The 15,421-nt window shown below is 48.6% G+C and overlaps 1 protein-coding gene across 7 annotated transcripts in view; it reads left to right on the top strand.

Annotated features, from left to right (window-relative positions):
• Positions 1–6,231: 6,231 nt before the first annotated feature.
• The window catches only part of PTPRG (protein tyrosine phosphatase receptor type G), a 741,743-nt gene continuing 732,553 nt past the window's right edge, over positions 6,232–15,421 (top strand). For 3 of the 7 annotated variants that reach the window (XM_059078092.2, XM_059078094.2, XM_059078091.2), the window contains exon 1: positions 6,232–7,029. In XM_059078092.2, the coding sequence (XP_058934075.1) occupies positions 6,945–7,029 (85 nt within the window). In that variant the 5' untranslated portion in view covers positions 6,232–6,944. Of the gene's footprint in view, positions 7,030–8,935; positions 9,153–15,421 lie in introns of those variants that run through there. The other 4 variants (XM_067043775.1, XM_067043772.1, XM_067043773.1 and 1 more) reach the window with 2 other exon arrangements.

The following is a 15,421-nucleotide window of genomic DNA, read 5'->3' as shown; positions in this document are numbered from 1 at the left end:
AACTAGAGAAAGACGGCACGCAGCAACAAAGACCCAGCGCAGCCAAAAATAAATTAATTAAATAAATAAATTAGGGGCTTCCCTGGTGGCGCAGTGGTTGAGAGTCCGCCTGCCGATACAGGGGGCACGGATTCATGTCCCGGTCTGGGAAGATCCCACATGCCGCGGAGCGGCTGGGCCCGTGAGCCATGGCCGCTGAGCCTGTGCGTCCGGAGCCTGTGCTCCGCAACAGGAGAGGCCACAACAGTGAGAGGCCCGCGTACTGCAAAATAAATAAATAAATAAATAAATTTTAAAAACCTTAAGAACGTCATAAGCTTTAAAAGAAAAAAAGTTCATACCTTTATATTGCTGAGTAGTATTCCATTTTTTATATATACCATAATTCGTTTATCCATTTTCCCATTGAAGGGCATTTGCATTGTTCCCAGTTTTCAATTAAGAATACAGCTGCTACAAACATTATACATAGACTCTTGTGAAAACGTGTTTCATTTCACTTGGGTACATACTACAGTGGAATTGCTGGGTTATACAGTAAGTATATGTTCAACTTTATAATTTTCATAGTAGATGTACCATTTTATATCCCAACCAGCAATGAATGAGAGTTTCATATGCCATGCATCCTACCCAGCACTTGGTATTATCAGTCTTTTTTTTAAAATTAATTTTTATTGGAGTACAGTTGCTTTACAATGTGTTAGCTTCTACTGCACAGCAAGATGAATCACCCATACATATACATACATCCCCTCCCTTTTGGATTTCCCTTCCATTTAGGACACCACAGTGCATTAAGTAGAGTTCCCTGTGCTATGCAGTATGTTCCCCTCAGTTGTCTATTTTATACATAGTATATGTATCAATCCCAATCTCCCCATTCCTCCCACCCCACTCCATTCCCCTTGGTATCCATGCATTTTTCTATGTTATGTCTGTGTCTCTGTTTCTACTTTGCAGATAAGTTCATCTATACCATTTTTCTAGATTCCACCTATGTGCATTAATATACGATATTTGTTTTTCTCTTTCTGACTTTTCACTCTGTATGACACTCTCTAGGTCCAACCACGTCTCTACAAATGACCCAACTTTGAGTTCCGGAGGCTAGGAGTCCAAAATCAAAGTGTCAGCAGGGCCATGCTCCCTCTGAAACATGGAGGGGAAATCTTCCTACCTCTTCCTAGTTTCTGGTTTTTGCCATCAGGCTTTGGTGTTCCTTGGCTTGTAGATGCATTGTTCCAATCAGATGCATCTTCTTCCCATGTGTTTGCACATTGTTTTCTCTCTGTGCTTATCGGTATCTGTGTCCAAATTTCCCCTTTTTATAAGGATACCAATCATATTGGATTGGGCCCCACCCTAATGACCTCATTGTTACTTGATTACCTCTGTAAAGATCCAATTTCCAAATCAGTTCACATTCTGAGGTACTAAGCGTTAGGAGTTCAATATATTTTCTTTGGGGGACACAATTCAACCCATGCCAGCACCATTTAGATTAACATAGATGAAGTAGATTATTTGCAAAGGCCATAGTTCATGCCTCTGTGCAATGCAGTTTTACTGTTCTTCCCCTCAAGGACTAGAGGCTATTTCCACCTTCCCCTACCTCCGGGCTTTTAGACTTGCTTTGACCAATAAAATGCAGTGGAAGTGATGTTATGCCACTGCTAAGTCTAGATCTCAAGATGCCTTGTAGCTTCCACTCTCTGTCCTACTGGCCTGAGACATCTTTGTGAATAAGTCTGAGAGAGGCTACTGGAGATGTCATTGGCTGGGGAGCTTCAGCCAACAGCCAGTACCAATTGTCAGGCATGTGACTGAGGCCATCTTGCACTGTGCAGACCCAGTTGAGCCTCTGGAAGCTGGTGCTGTAGCTGCAGGTGTGACCTCAGACAAAACTAGCAGAACTGCCTAGCTGAGCTCAGCCCAAATTGCTGGCCTACAGAATCAAGAACAAACAGAATGATGGTTGTTTGAAGTGACTAAGTTTTGGAGTGATTTTTTTCCACAAGAAAGAAATGATTGCTACTGTAGACGGGGTGTCAGAAGCTTGAGTCTTCTGTTGTTTACTATCTCAATCACCTCAGCTAAATCACTTAATTCTAAGAGCTCCTGCTTCTTTCTTTGTAAAAGTGTAAAATGTGGATATTGCACTTATCTTTTGCCATAAGTTCCAGGTTTCAAGTTTTTAGTTCCAATTTAATAAAAACCCAACTCAAAGAGGTAAAAAGAGTAAAAGGGATTTATCAGCATAAGTAACTGAAAAGTCCAGGGTCTGGTCTGGCTTCACGTTAAGACTTAATCCAAGGATACAAGTGATGATATCAGAGGTTTGTTGGCCCCTATCACCCCCCTTTGCTTTTCTCCGTGTGTCCACTTCACCCCGAGCAGGCTCTTCTCAAGTCGGGACCTCCTTGCTTCTCAAGGCTGAAGTCTATCCAGCGCAGCAAACCCAGGAGGAAGTTTAACTTTCTTTGGAGCAGTTGGAAACATGTGGCCATCTCTAAGTCAATCAGGCCAGCGGGTTGAGATGGTCCAAACAGTCAGGCTGGGACAGGTGAGGGGAGCCAGTGAGGTGGAGAGGCAGAGGGCAGTGATGGAGGAATACAGGGTTAGGCTTCCCAAGACGATCTGGGGAGATTAGCACAGAGGAAACTGGAATGCATTTACTAGAAGAAAAGAAATGGAAGCTGAGCAGGTAGAATATAGCGGATGTTCACTCCTTATTGCTTAAGCTTGTTAAGAAAATAACAGTAATAGTGTATGTTTATCAGATGCTTATTAGGCACCTGGCACTGCTCTAAGTACTTTAGTCTTTTTAACTCCTTCTAATCTTCTCAATTTAAGAGTAGGTATAGTTACTATTCCCTCTTTACACATGAGGAACCTGAGGCACTCAAGTGATGAAAAGTTAAGTGATTAAGTTGCCCAAAGTCAAGCAGATGTAAGTATCAGAACCCAAATAGAATGGTTTGGGAGCTATTGCTTTTAACCACCAGTCTATACTCAAGATAGATCACCAGCACTATGGTAGGCAGAATTCTAAGATGAACCCCAAGACTCCTACCCCTGGTATATAATCCCCTCTTCGGAGAGTGGGTGAGACCCATGAATGTAATTGGATAGTCACTCCTTAATTAGGTTACATCATATGGCAAAAGTGATGGTATTGTCATTCCCAAGACTCCTTCATAGCCAACTGGAGGGAGATTCTCCTGTTGGTTTTAAAGAGGTAAGCTGTTATTTTGTGAGTTTGTGTGAAGGTGGCCTCTAGCCAAGACTTAACTTCTAGCCAACAGCCACCAAGAAAATAGGGACCTCCAGCCTACAACTACAAAGGGCTAAATTCTTAAAAAAAAAAAAACAAAAAAAAAAAACTGAATTCTGTCAACAATCTGAATGAGTTTTGAAGAGGACCGTGAGCTCCAGATAAGAACCCCTGGCCAACATCTTGATTTCAGCCTAGGGAGACCAGGAGCAGAGGACCCAGTTATGCCGTGCCCCAACTTCTGACCTACGGAGCTGTGAGATAATAAACGTGTATCGTATTGTTTTAAGACACTAAGTTTGGGGATAATTTATTACCCAAACCAGCAGCTTCTCTTTTGCGGCCTTCTTATTTTCCCATGGGGTCCTCCACACCTTTTGTGGCACTCATACGACCCTTCACACCAGCTGTCCCGGAGCGCTCACTGTATCATGCAGCTCCCACCTCACCGGGGGAGTTGTAACCAGCAGGTGAGAGCATTGTCAGGTCCCCTGCCTGTCATTTTGTGCCACTGACACTTGATAGAGTGTCTGGTGTGTATGAGCTATTCTGTAATTGGTTGTAGAATGAATGAAAAGCCATGCCGTGTGGTATGCCTATCACATTCTACTTTATTATGGGAACTGATGGGGCCTGGGTTGTCGGAGGGTGCTTCCAAGAGCAGTTCCTGGTATCCTTCAGCCTAGGGCCCCAGGACAGTCACCAGCCCAGACCTAATTTAATGTTAATTTTTAAGGTGGGGCCTCCTATATTATGAGGGTAGTGATAATTCTCTCTCCAAACCCATTGGAGGTCTCTCCATCCCACATTTTAGTGTCTTCTCAAACCATCATTTCTTTGCCTTTTCACATCTGTGGAGGCAGACAGACCTGAGAATCTCAGCTCTGCTACTCACTAGCTAGGGATCCATTATTTTACTCCTCTGAGTATGTTTCCTTGTCTATAAATGGGCAAAATAATTCTTACTGCTGACAGAACTGTTGTAAGCATTCTGAGAGTGTATCCTGTACTTTGGAAGGTAAGCTCCACACAGGTCACAGGCCTGCCCTTTTTGTTCATGGCTGTGTTCCCAGTTGCCCCCTCCCTCCCTCCCTCAGTAAGTGCTCAGTAAATGTATGGAATGAACAGCTTAGAGAAAGAATTTAGCACAGTACCTGGTAGGTAGTAAGCATCCCACAAATGGCAGTTTTTATTACATTATTTTGAAAAGGAGGAAAGTCACCTGGGGTTGTCTATCCAGGTGTTCTGTCCTGAATCAAATTCCACAGATTTCCCCATTTTATCACGCAATTTTTAATGAGGTAATCATACACGCAGGGGTCATAAGAACCTCTCTCAAAGCTCCCACTGACCAATGGACAACCCTTAAATACAACACTCCCAAGAAAAATGACCCTCTCCCAGCATTTATGGGGGAGTCAGGATTCCAACAAAACCAGGAAGGACCAAATTCCAAAGCAAATAAACTCGACTCATTCCTCACCCTGGGGGAGCGTGTTCACCCCCGTTTTGCTAAAGATAGAGCGCCGGCCCTCCCAGAGAACTTCCTGGCTTTTATTAGTTCGTAATCCCAAATGTAACTTTTCAAAGATTTTTCTTTTGGAAGTGTGGGTGTGAAAGTGCTTCCCTAATCACATCTTGCGGGAGGATCTGGAACATCTGTACATTATTTCAAAACCTAGCATCCGGTTCGGATGTTTGGGTGGGTGGGAGATACTGCGTGGTGGGATGAAACAGCAGGGGCACGTTAAAAACAAGTCAAGATGGCTTTTAAACAGAGGCAGAAAAATTAGGCAAAAATGACAAACGGCTAATCACCTTGGCTCAATTACACGTTTAATCAATAGCCCTCATCCCCCATTTTTAGCATCGGCGTAAGGGGGAAAAATAGGGCGCTAAGAAGTCTAAGCGATAAAGATCTTTCTCACCAAGAGCCAAGGGACAAAACTCATTACAGATAAGCCCAGTCCTCCATTTCCCCGGGACGCCTCTCCACGATTGCTAAAGTGGTTGCCGCTCCCCGGGGTAGCTGCCAGGAAATAGGTCCTGGCCCGCGGCGCAGCTTTCACCCAGCCAGGGGTTAGAGGCGCACTTCCTGCACCCTCCCCACCAGCAGGCTGTGGTGCGGCAACCTTCCCTCCTCCCGTGGAGCGGCGAGTTGGGAAAACTCCGCCACTGATCCACCGTGGCGCGGGGAAAGGGTGTGTGGGACTCGAAAGGGCTGGTTTTTGCAAGCCCAGGATAGATATTTCTCCCCTCCCCCACCTCTCCCTGGCCGGGAACAAGACCAAAAGAAGCCCAAAAAGAAAAAAAAAAGGAAGAAAGAAATTAAACCCCAACGCGGAGCCCGAGTGCGAAGGCCGCTTGGCTTTGTTTCCAGGCGGGGGCATTCGCCGGGTTGGGGGCGCGAGCATGGAGAGAGCAGGGGGCGGGCAGGGCGCGCCCCACCGCGGTGCTGCCAGGGCGAAGAAACACAACATGAAACCTCCTCGCCCTGTAAAGGCAGCAGGCCGCCCCCTCCTCTCCTCAAACCGGAGCCAGGGCCCCCCAAGTCTCGGATACGCGAGCAATGCAGAGGGGGTGGGGGAAACCTCGCGAAGCCCGCTCGCAGCGCGGCGTCTTTAAGAACTCGCAGGACGGGAATCTGGGAGAGACTCGCCGGTCCCGAAGGCAGTCGCTCTCCTCCCTCTCTCCGAGACCCGTCCTGAGCGGCCCCCAGCCCCAAAGCTGCCCCAGACGACTCGGCAGCACCCGGGGCTGCGGGCGGGGAGAACCGGATTGTAGGACGCCTGCGAGGCGGGATCCGAGTGCGGCTGCTTTAAGAGCGCGAGGCGCGCGCGCCCGCCGCCGGCAGCCCGGCTGCGCGCCCTGGGTTGCGCGCCGCCGCCACCGCCGCCGCGCGCCCCTTGCTCGCTCGCTCGCCGGCTTTAAAGTCTCTGCCAGGATCCATGCTCACATGTTACTTCCTGTATGGAGGCATGGCTAGTTTCCAGCCCCGCGCTCCCCGATCCTCCCCAGCTCGCGCCAGAGCCACAACTTTCAGGAGCATGGACTGAAGGCGCCCTCGCCCCAGCGTCCCTCTGAGATCCTTTGTGTTTCCCTCGGTTTCCTCTGGCTGTTTCTATTTTGGGGGGCTCTTCGCTCCCCCCGCCTTTACCCGCCCCTTCCCCGCTCGCAAACATGCCTTCTTCCTTCCCCGGGCCCTGGAAGGAGCTGCCTGCCTGAAGCCCGGAGACGCAGCGCCGCGCTCAGCCCCGCCGCCGCCCGCCGGCTCTCGGGCTGCGCTGCCGACTCAAGTTGGGGATCCTCGGCTGCTCGCCGCCGCCGACTGCGGTCCCTGCCTACCCCGGGCCCCAGGCATCACCGCCGCCCGCCGACTCCTCGCCCTGCCCGCTCGGCTCGCTCCTTTTTGAACGGAAAGCAACCTTTCTCCGCCGAGGATCGTCCCCAGCGTGGCTCCGCGTTCTCGGTCACTTTTTGAGATTTTCCGGGGGGCGCTCGGCGGCTTCCCGGATTCCAGGGGGACTCGGTCCGCCGAGCGCGGGGGCCCAGTAGAGCGGACTAGCAGGGGAAGAACCCGGGCTTAGCGGAGGCTTACACCGAGGCAAGAACTTACTCAACAAGTTTACCCCCCCTGCTTTCTTCTTTTCGATGTGCGTTTTCGGACATGCGGAGGTTACTGGAACCGTGTTGGTGGATTTTGTTCCTGAAAATCACCAGTTCCGTGCTCCATTATGTCGTGTGCTTCCCCGGTGAGTGCCGGCCGCCGAGGGGACGCGGCCCTGGCCAGCACGCGCGGGGGCTGCGGAGTTGCCGCCGGGGCATGGAGCTCGGGTGCCCGTCCCGGGGACCCCGGAGAGGGTGGAGGGGGGTCGACGCCCGCGGAGGAGAGAGGAAGCCGCTCCGCTGGGTCTGGCGGCGTAATTAGGGAGGCTGGTGGTTGGGCAGGGTAGAAGCAGGGGCTGGCCGGGGAGGGGGGGGACAGGGGCCGCAGGAGTCTGTCTCTCGCTCGGGTTTAGGGGACCTGGGGGAGTCGGAGTCAGGAGAAAAGAAGACTCGTTCTGTTGACCCGCCGCTGTTCGGGAGAGCTAGCGCTCTGGGGCTGTTGGGGAGATTGGGGCCAGGGGGAGTATCTCTCTGTGGGTTTGGGGGGCCCAGGGTGCGTCCCTCGCTCAGGCGAGGATTGAAGGGGCTCAGAAGGGGGGGGACTTGATTTGTTGCTCCCCGACTCTTTGTAGACGCTAGTGTTTGGGGAATGGAAGCTGGAGGCTGGCCGTGGAGGACTGGGGATGTTGGGAACAGCCTGCGTTCTGGTCTCGGGGGTCAGGGACGACCCTGGCTCGGGGCTGGGGCACGGGCTGAGCTTCGGTGCCAGCGCGATGGAGCCTTCCTGGGCGCGGGGGCCTGGGCACGGTGGGAGGGCAGGGAGCAGGCGGTTTAGGGAGATTCGTGGCTCCCCCAGCCTGGGCCCGCGACCCCTTTATCCCCCAACTCTGCTTGGCTGGGCTGCTCGGGTTGGGGCGCGGGGGGGGGGGGCGGCCGGGTCGTCAACTGAATTGCTGTTCGTGCCGGGGCAGATTTTTTTCTGTCTCGCGCCTTGCCTACCTTCATCTTTACCTTTTTGCAGGCTGTTCGCGGCTGGCAGACCCAGACCCGCTCCTTTCTGGTCAGGTTCAGACAGGAACAGTATTGGCCATTGATGAAGATAATAAATCACCGCACGTAGCGGTGCGCGGCTCGGCGACCCTCCACTTCCAGCCCTCTACCGGCCGACCCCCCCCTTCCTCTTTCCACTAGGGGAGGGCAGAAGCCAGCTGTCTCCCTCTTTCCTCTTGTAGCCTCCCCTTCCCACCCCCCCCCCCCCGGCCCAGGCTGCAGCCCGGAGCTCCCTTCGGTCTGTCCGGCCCCCTCCCCCAGGTGGAGGCCTTGTCCTGTGCCCTAGTTGGGGAAGGGGTGGGAAGAAGGGAGCGATTCGTTTTTCATCCTTTGCTCTCCTAAGGACAGGAACCCGCCCCCACCCCGCTCCGTTTTTCTGCCTTCTCATCCACCAGCTCCTGGATATTCGGAGGAGGGTGTTATCCAGAAAAAAAGGAACCTGCCTCCCGACGTTTTTGTTCCCCCTTGTCATAGCCGCCTGTCCCCGGATGGCCCGAGCGCACGGTTTTGGTGCACCGGGTCCCCAGCTCCGTCGTGCGCCCTGGAGGAGGTCGCGGGCGCTCTTGCTGCCCTCGGGGACTGGCAGCGAGGTTCCCCTTTGCAGACACGGAGGTGGCCTCGAGGGGCAGAGAGGCAAACCGCTGTCTTTTCTCCGGGCACCTCGCATTTCCCTCTGCGCATTCTCCTGTCCCCGGAACCGCACGGAACTCCGGCCACAGCCCAGAACCCCAGCTCGGATGCCGAGCGAGGACGTGCGTTCACACTCACCCGAGGCCTGGGGTTTGCTCACCAGGGTCCTGCCTCCACTGGGACCCCGGGGCCGGTGTGGACATTTACCCTTAAGCACCCTCCCCCCTGCTTCCCCAGTGCTCAGTATTTGTGTTAATCATTGCTCCTCCTAGACTTTTTTCTTTGTCGTGGACTTGCCCTCTGAATGGGTTCAGGTGCACACTGGGGTTGAACTTTGTAAGGGTCACGTTTTAATGGAGTGAGTGGGAGGCAGCAGGGGAGCAGCCTTGCGAAATATGGAGAATTTCTAATTCCACGTCTGGCCTTCTCCTTACACTCGGGTGTGCAGTCAGTGGGCCAAGCCTCGATTTCTTTTTCCTGATGTCTGAGGAAGCCTGGAAATCCAAAATGGGACCACCAGTGATGCCGCCTGCGTCGGGCTGGGACAGTTTTCGTCTTCCACATTTTCTATACGTGCTCACGCTGCGAGGTAAATAAATAGCCCATTCCGTGGTTCGGGAGCCGAAGGGTGTCGGAAAGGGAAGGGGCAGTAGTGCGAGGCGCGGGGAAGGAAGGCTGTGGTTTGGGAAAGTGCGCCCGGAGAGGGTGCAGCAGCAGCCTTTGCAACCAAAGTTAAAATGTCAAGAGCCAGAGACGCCTGCTTTCCATTTTCCGAAACTGCCGCGACGCTGCTGGACCTCAGGGGGCGCCCCCGAGCCACTCGTCAGGCTCCCGCCACCTCCACCCGCCTAGGTGCCATGGGGCCGCGGTGGGACGAGTCTGGGGCTGGAGGCTGGGCCGCTGCAGATGCGCCTGGGAGCGGAGAGGCGGCCTCAGCTCCACCCTGGTGCTCCTGGGCGGCTCTCAGCCGGTGGGGACCCGAGTTCTCTTTGGGACGCCCCTTCTTACCAGCCCTGACCTGGGAAGGCTTTATCTGCTTGACAGGAGGGATAAAGATGCTTCTGGTGTTGGATTAGGGTCCTCCTTGTGACATCTTCACCAAAATCCCTTGCTGGTTATTTTGTTTGATTCCTCTCAGAATCGTGCTAACTTTTCTGATACATTGTTCTCAGCTTCTGTGAAAGAAACAGGGTAACTGTAATTTGGGAGGGTTTTGGAAACATTGCCCTGGCCTGAGCCTTTCCCCAGAGGATGGGAAAGAGTGGCTTTTAGTCTCGCAACGGCAGTATGGCAGGTGTGGGACCCGTGTCGCCGTTAATGTTTCAACTGATGTTTCCATTTCCAGAGCGCAAGTGTTATCAACATGATGTAGTGCATAGGACGTTGTTTTCTGACATCTAAAAAAAAAAAATACTCTATTATGGAAAAATTTATGAAAATGGAAAAATATAATGGGCCCCTGTGAACCCCCTACTCAGCTGAAACAGTTACAACTCAATTTTACCTCTTCCTTTACCCACCCCATCCACCCCAACACCTCATTATTTTAAAGCAAATCTTACAGTTCATTTAAGCATTTGGTGTATATATCTCTAATCATTGAGAATTTAAGTGCCTACAACAGCAAATAAATTGTTATTTGGAAGGGTTAACATTTTGTGTGTTTTACATTCTTAGGCTATTCAGCGGAAACTTAATTATTTTTTAAATTGACTTCTCTTTCTGCTCTCAGAGTTGAAACCCTTCTCTTTGATTCTGATATGTTTTGTACAGTAATTACATTACCTCTAGGAGGCTGATGTTGGAAACATTTCAGATGGGTAAGCTCTGCTGTGTACCTTGGATGTGTCAGAATCGGAGGATCCCTGATTGATGTCCTGCGAATCTCCCTCAGAGCTGTCTCTTGGTGTATTTGCATGTACATGCTTTAGTCCTGGCGGACATCCTCTATGGACTTATTAGAAAAATGCAGAAGTAACATTTGTAAGTCAGCAGTCTTACTCTTCAGGGATGGGGTGAGAAACCATGCCCCCCCCCAGCCCCTTTCCTGAAGTGTCTTATTTGAAAATGGAGGATCTTTGTCCAGCCTTGAAACTTGGTTCCTCTAATGCAGTCATGGAATAAAATTTTCAATGTTTCCTTCTAAACAGTGTTCATATTACAGAGTTGATGAAGAATATTAGTACAAATAGGCATGACAGGACCTTCTGGAAGTAGGGAAGTTGCTGTTGTCACAGGCAGAATGGTTATTGGAAAGGTTGGCTGAAATGAGAAAAAGAACTAACCAGTTGTGAAGCTCTGGGCATCTCCCCTTAATTATGGACCCGTTTTCACAGAATAAAAGGTAACATTGTTTAAATGAGGCAGTACGGGGAATGCTGATGATTTAACACACAGCAAAATAAAACAAAAACCCTTTCTGATTCATCTTTCTATTCTGAAAAACTCCCAAGTTAATGTATTATAATCAGTAACATACCACTGCACTAATCGAAATGAACTTTCTTGCTTTTTATGAAAGAGCATTTAAAATGCACCAAAACAATTATTATTAGGGATCCCCTTCTACTTCCTTACCCCTCCCTCATTTTCCTGGAAACTTCTTGACCAAAAGGACAGTCTGGACACATTAGCCATACCTAGGTGAGGAAAGCAATTAAGTGTTGCTAGTGCTTTGTTGCTTTACCTCTTTACTTTTATGGTGAAAGTTTTTTGTTTGTTTGTTTGTTTTTGTTTTTTTAAAAAATCTGAATTTACCTTAGCATTCTACTCACAGCATGCAGGACAATGCAATGTCATTCCTAAGCAGGATAAAGTTGTAATATGGGTGTGCATTCTGAGTTGCAAGAATGACAAAAAGTTGTGATTAACACTTTAATTCTAGGGCATATCTTTCATGTAGTCACATTTAATAAATCAGACTTTATGGGAGAAATTCAAAGCATCTGAAGTTATCTCAAAAGTGCTTGACCCCCCAGTAAGCTCTTGGTGGGCTTTGGTTATAGCTTGACCATTATCAGGTGAGGGGGGGTAATGAGTGAAGCTGCGTTTTTGGCTGGCTGTATATCTAACAATATAAAGGAAGCCAAGGAGGCAGGAAGCCCTGCCTCCACTTTTAGTTCTCCGTCTGAGCTTGACCTGGGCAAAGCTGGTAGCTACAGAGGGAGGGGCTCAGGAAAGTGAGAATGTTCTTCTGAGAATAGCCTGCCTCCAACAGGCGGTGAGAGCTGCTTGTGGAATTCCATGGGCCGTTGCTGAATTTGAACCAGAATGAGGTTGCCTTGGTACACATTAGGCCCTCAGTAAGTATTCCCAAATGATTAAACGATCCCATACGCTTTGTTTGCCTGTCTGAGAAATGGAAGTGACCATCTTGCTTGTAAAAGACCCAGTTCCAGAACTATGGTAGTGCTCTGTGCCCTCAGAAGAGCAAATGCACATCTGTAAAAAAAGTTCTCTGTTACTGACTTTGCTTTGACTTTTTATTTTTTATTTGTTTACATGGAGTTCTAACCAAAGAAATCACTCCAAAAATGATGCATGTTTTTAAATACCGTTTACCTCTCCTTGCTTTTTTCTTACAATTCCTTTTTGTCTCAAATTTTCAAGACAAAGAAATTGTTAATATCTCTTAAAAAAAAGTTTAGACGTAATGAAGGTGAATTTCATTTTCAGAAAAGCCTGTGATGATTGAAATATACAACAGATAAGTTTGTGGTTTTTTCCTATTATGGGAAGGACAGGTTTATCAGAGATGGCTGTGCAAGATCGCTTGAGGTAGCTAGAGGGCTTCATGAGCAGTTGTCTCCTTCTATAGGGACACCTGTAATTGGAGGGGCTATTTCATCTGGTATGACTTGTAGCAAAGTGTTTGGTGTTTTGACAGAAAAAAATATATGATCTTTGTGAGTTGGCTTGCCAGGCCTATGCAGTCTCAAAAATTTTATGACTACAGCACTTGATATGATGTTTTTGTTTTTTTTTTTTTTTAAATTGTAAAAAGTGCTCTTAGGCTTCCCTGGTGGCACAGTGGTTGAGAGTCCGCCACAACAGTGAGAGGCCCGCATACCGCAAAAAAAAAAAAAAAAAAAAGAAAAAGTGCTCTTAGGGCTGGGTCCGTCAGCTAACCAGGTTCCAGATGTGCCCGGTTTCTCTCTTCGGAGCCCCCTTAAGTGAATTGGGTGGTGTTCCTGCTGCTTTCGGGGTGGAGGCAACTTCTCCATTGAAGGAGAATCACTGTACTGTTTTATCTGCTTATGAAAAAGAGAGATCTTTTAGGATCCTAGAACTTGTTAATACTTTTTATTTCCTTTCTGAACCAGGTAGCTATGGAAAGTTGTTTAAAATATATCAGAATATCATCTCTAAGCCAATCGGCCTCTGCCATTAATAGCTGTGCCGCTTTAGACAAGTTACTTAACTTCTCTGTGCCTCACTTTTTTGCCCTCTCTTTCTCTGCAAAATGGCATAGTGATAGGACCCTGACTCCTGAGGTCTTTGTGAGGCTTGAATGAGAATGCATGCTAAAGGACTTAGCACAGTGCATGGTAAATAGTAAGTGCTCAATAAATTAACCTTTGGTACGCGGGCCTTTCACTGTTGTGGCCTCTCCCATTGCGGAGCACAGGCTCCGGACACGCAGGCTCAGTGGCCATGGCTCACGGGCCCAGCCGCTCTGCGGCATGTGGGATCTTCCCGGACCGGGGCACGAACCCGTGTCCCTTGCATTGGCAGGTGGACTCTCAACCACTGCACCACCAGGGAAGCCCCCAAATTAACCTTTTTTGGTGTGTATGTGTTAAAGAGATTTGGATAGGAGTATAGAGAAAGAAGAAAATTGAACTGAAAAAGAATATATGTAAAAACAAAAAAACATTTTCAAAAAATTTATATAAACTTGCATGATGATTTTTGTGCCTGGATTTGCTCTTGAGGGCGAGGGAGGCTGGCATGAGAGCATCCCATGTATAATTAGTAAAATGGTTACATTTTGAGGTTTAAAGCAATGAGAAAGCCTCCATGAAGTCTGAGATAACCTCCTTGCTCACATCGCAAAGGAGATATCCTGTTCCCTGCTTAAAAGGTGAAAAATGTTTTCTGCAGGCTTAAAATATACCATGCAAGATCCCCGTGTAGTGTTATCCTCTGTAGAAAGAGCTGCTTGGTCCTGCATCCTGGAATGCCCATCCCCCTTGTAAGGCCTGCTGTGCTGTGTGGTAACCAAGGAGAATGGGTCTGCCTTTGACTGTCATTTCTGGGTTTTAATTGTGTGCCACTAATGGGAAACAAACAGTAGTCTTTGGGTGTTGCTTTTATTTTGTACTTGTGTGACACTTGAGCACACATATGCCCTTGGCTGCATATCTTCATGGATTCAGACCTGCAGAGTATACAAGAGAGAGCCACACACTGTGCGTGCAAAGCTCCTGCCCTCTAATCAGTTTTATTGCAAACTGAAATCAGCATGATGGTTTTCTGACCAAACAACAAAATATGATTTTAAACTACTCGACTTAGCTATTTTGGGGCTGTAGCAAAGTGACACAGTTGGCTGCCGAAATCTAGCAACTAAAAAAGAAGCAATGAAAGCATAGTTCATGGAATATGTAACACTTCCATGTAAGAAAATAGGACAACTGCTCTTATTTTTGGGTCTGTGATACTATTTTCTTAACAAGGAGAGGGAAGCAGGTTGTCGATTGATACTGCAGTGGGTATACTTTTGAGGAATTCATACGAGTTATTAGATGAATCAAAGAGGGCTTTGAATTCTGACACCACTCCAGCCACATGAATTCCACAGTGCACTTAAATCAGATAAACTCATCAATTTGGAATAATTTGGGTAGGAGACACAGGCATTAGCCATTTACCAAACATAAAAGCATAGTCCAGATAAGTGAGGAAATGTCATTGACTTTTCAAGAGTCAAGTTAGTCATGAATCATCAGTAGGATTCATTTACAAAGAGATGGTTATTTATAAAAAGTGAGTTCTGTTCGTTTTTTAAAATATATCATTTTTCCTGAAGTGTTTCAGTTCAGTGAGTGTGGAGGTTAAGAGCCATAGTCTTGGCCTTGGCTATGTCACTGGGTAGCTGTCATGTCACTAGGTCACTGGGCAAATTCCTCAACATCCTGTGGAAATGGGGTTGGTTGGTAGTGGGGGTCTGGGAGACCTCAGAGGTCCAGGATGAAGTTCTTGATCTGTTGTAGCAGTGTTATGTTGAGCACATGGGCCTCATTTTTTGAATCTCTAAAATGGGGACAATGGTTATAACAGCCCATACTCACCAAGCACTTGCCGTGATCTAGCTGCTGTGTCTGAGCTTCTTATATGCCTTTAATCCTCTCTGGAAGAAACCGTGAGTATCCTTACTTTAGGATGAGAAAACTAAACCCAAAAGGAGGTTGTCACTTGTTCAAGGTCACCTTTGTTGGGGGGGGGGTAGGTAAAATATGTCTCTCTAGTTGTCTTTCAGAATTATTTTTAGTCAGGGACTTCCCTGGTGGTGCAGTGGTTAAGAATCTGCCTGCCAGTGCAGGGGACACGGGTTTGATCCCTGGTCTGGGAAGATCCCACATTCCGAGGAGCACCTAAGCCCGTGCGCCACAGCTACTGAGCCTGCGCTCTAGAGCCCGCGAGCCGCAACTACTGAGCCGCGTGCCGCAACTACTGAGCCGCGTGCCTAGAGCCTGTGCTCCGCAACAAGAGAAGCCACGCGGTAAGAAGCCCACACACCACAGCAAAGCGTAGTCCCCGCTTGCCGGGAAAGCCCGCGCGAAGGAAGGAAGACCCAATGCAGACAAAGACAAATAAATAAATAAATGAATGAATGGAAAAGAAAAATTTCGAGTC

Source organism: Kogia breviceps, chromosome 10 (assembly GCF_026419965.1).
Source record: "Kogia breviceps isolate mKogBre1 chromosome 10, mKogBre1 haplotype 1, whole genome shotgun sequence".
Lineage (NCBI taxonomy): Eukaryota > Metazoa > Chordata > Mammalia > Artiodactyla > Physeteridae > Kogia > Kogia breviceps.
Note: the sequence above shows the minus strand (reverse complement) of the source record. Positions and strands in the feature narration are given on the sequence as shown.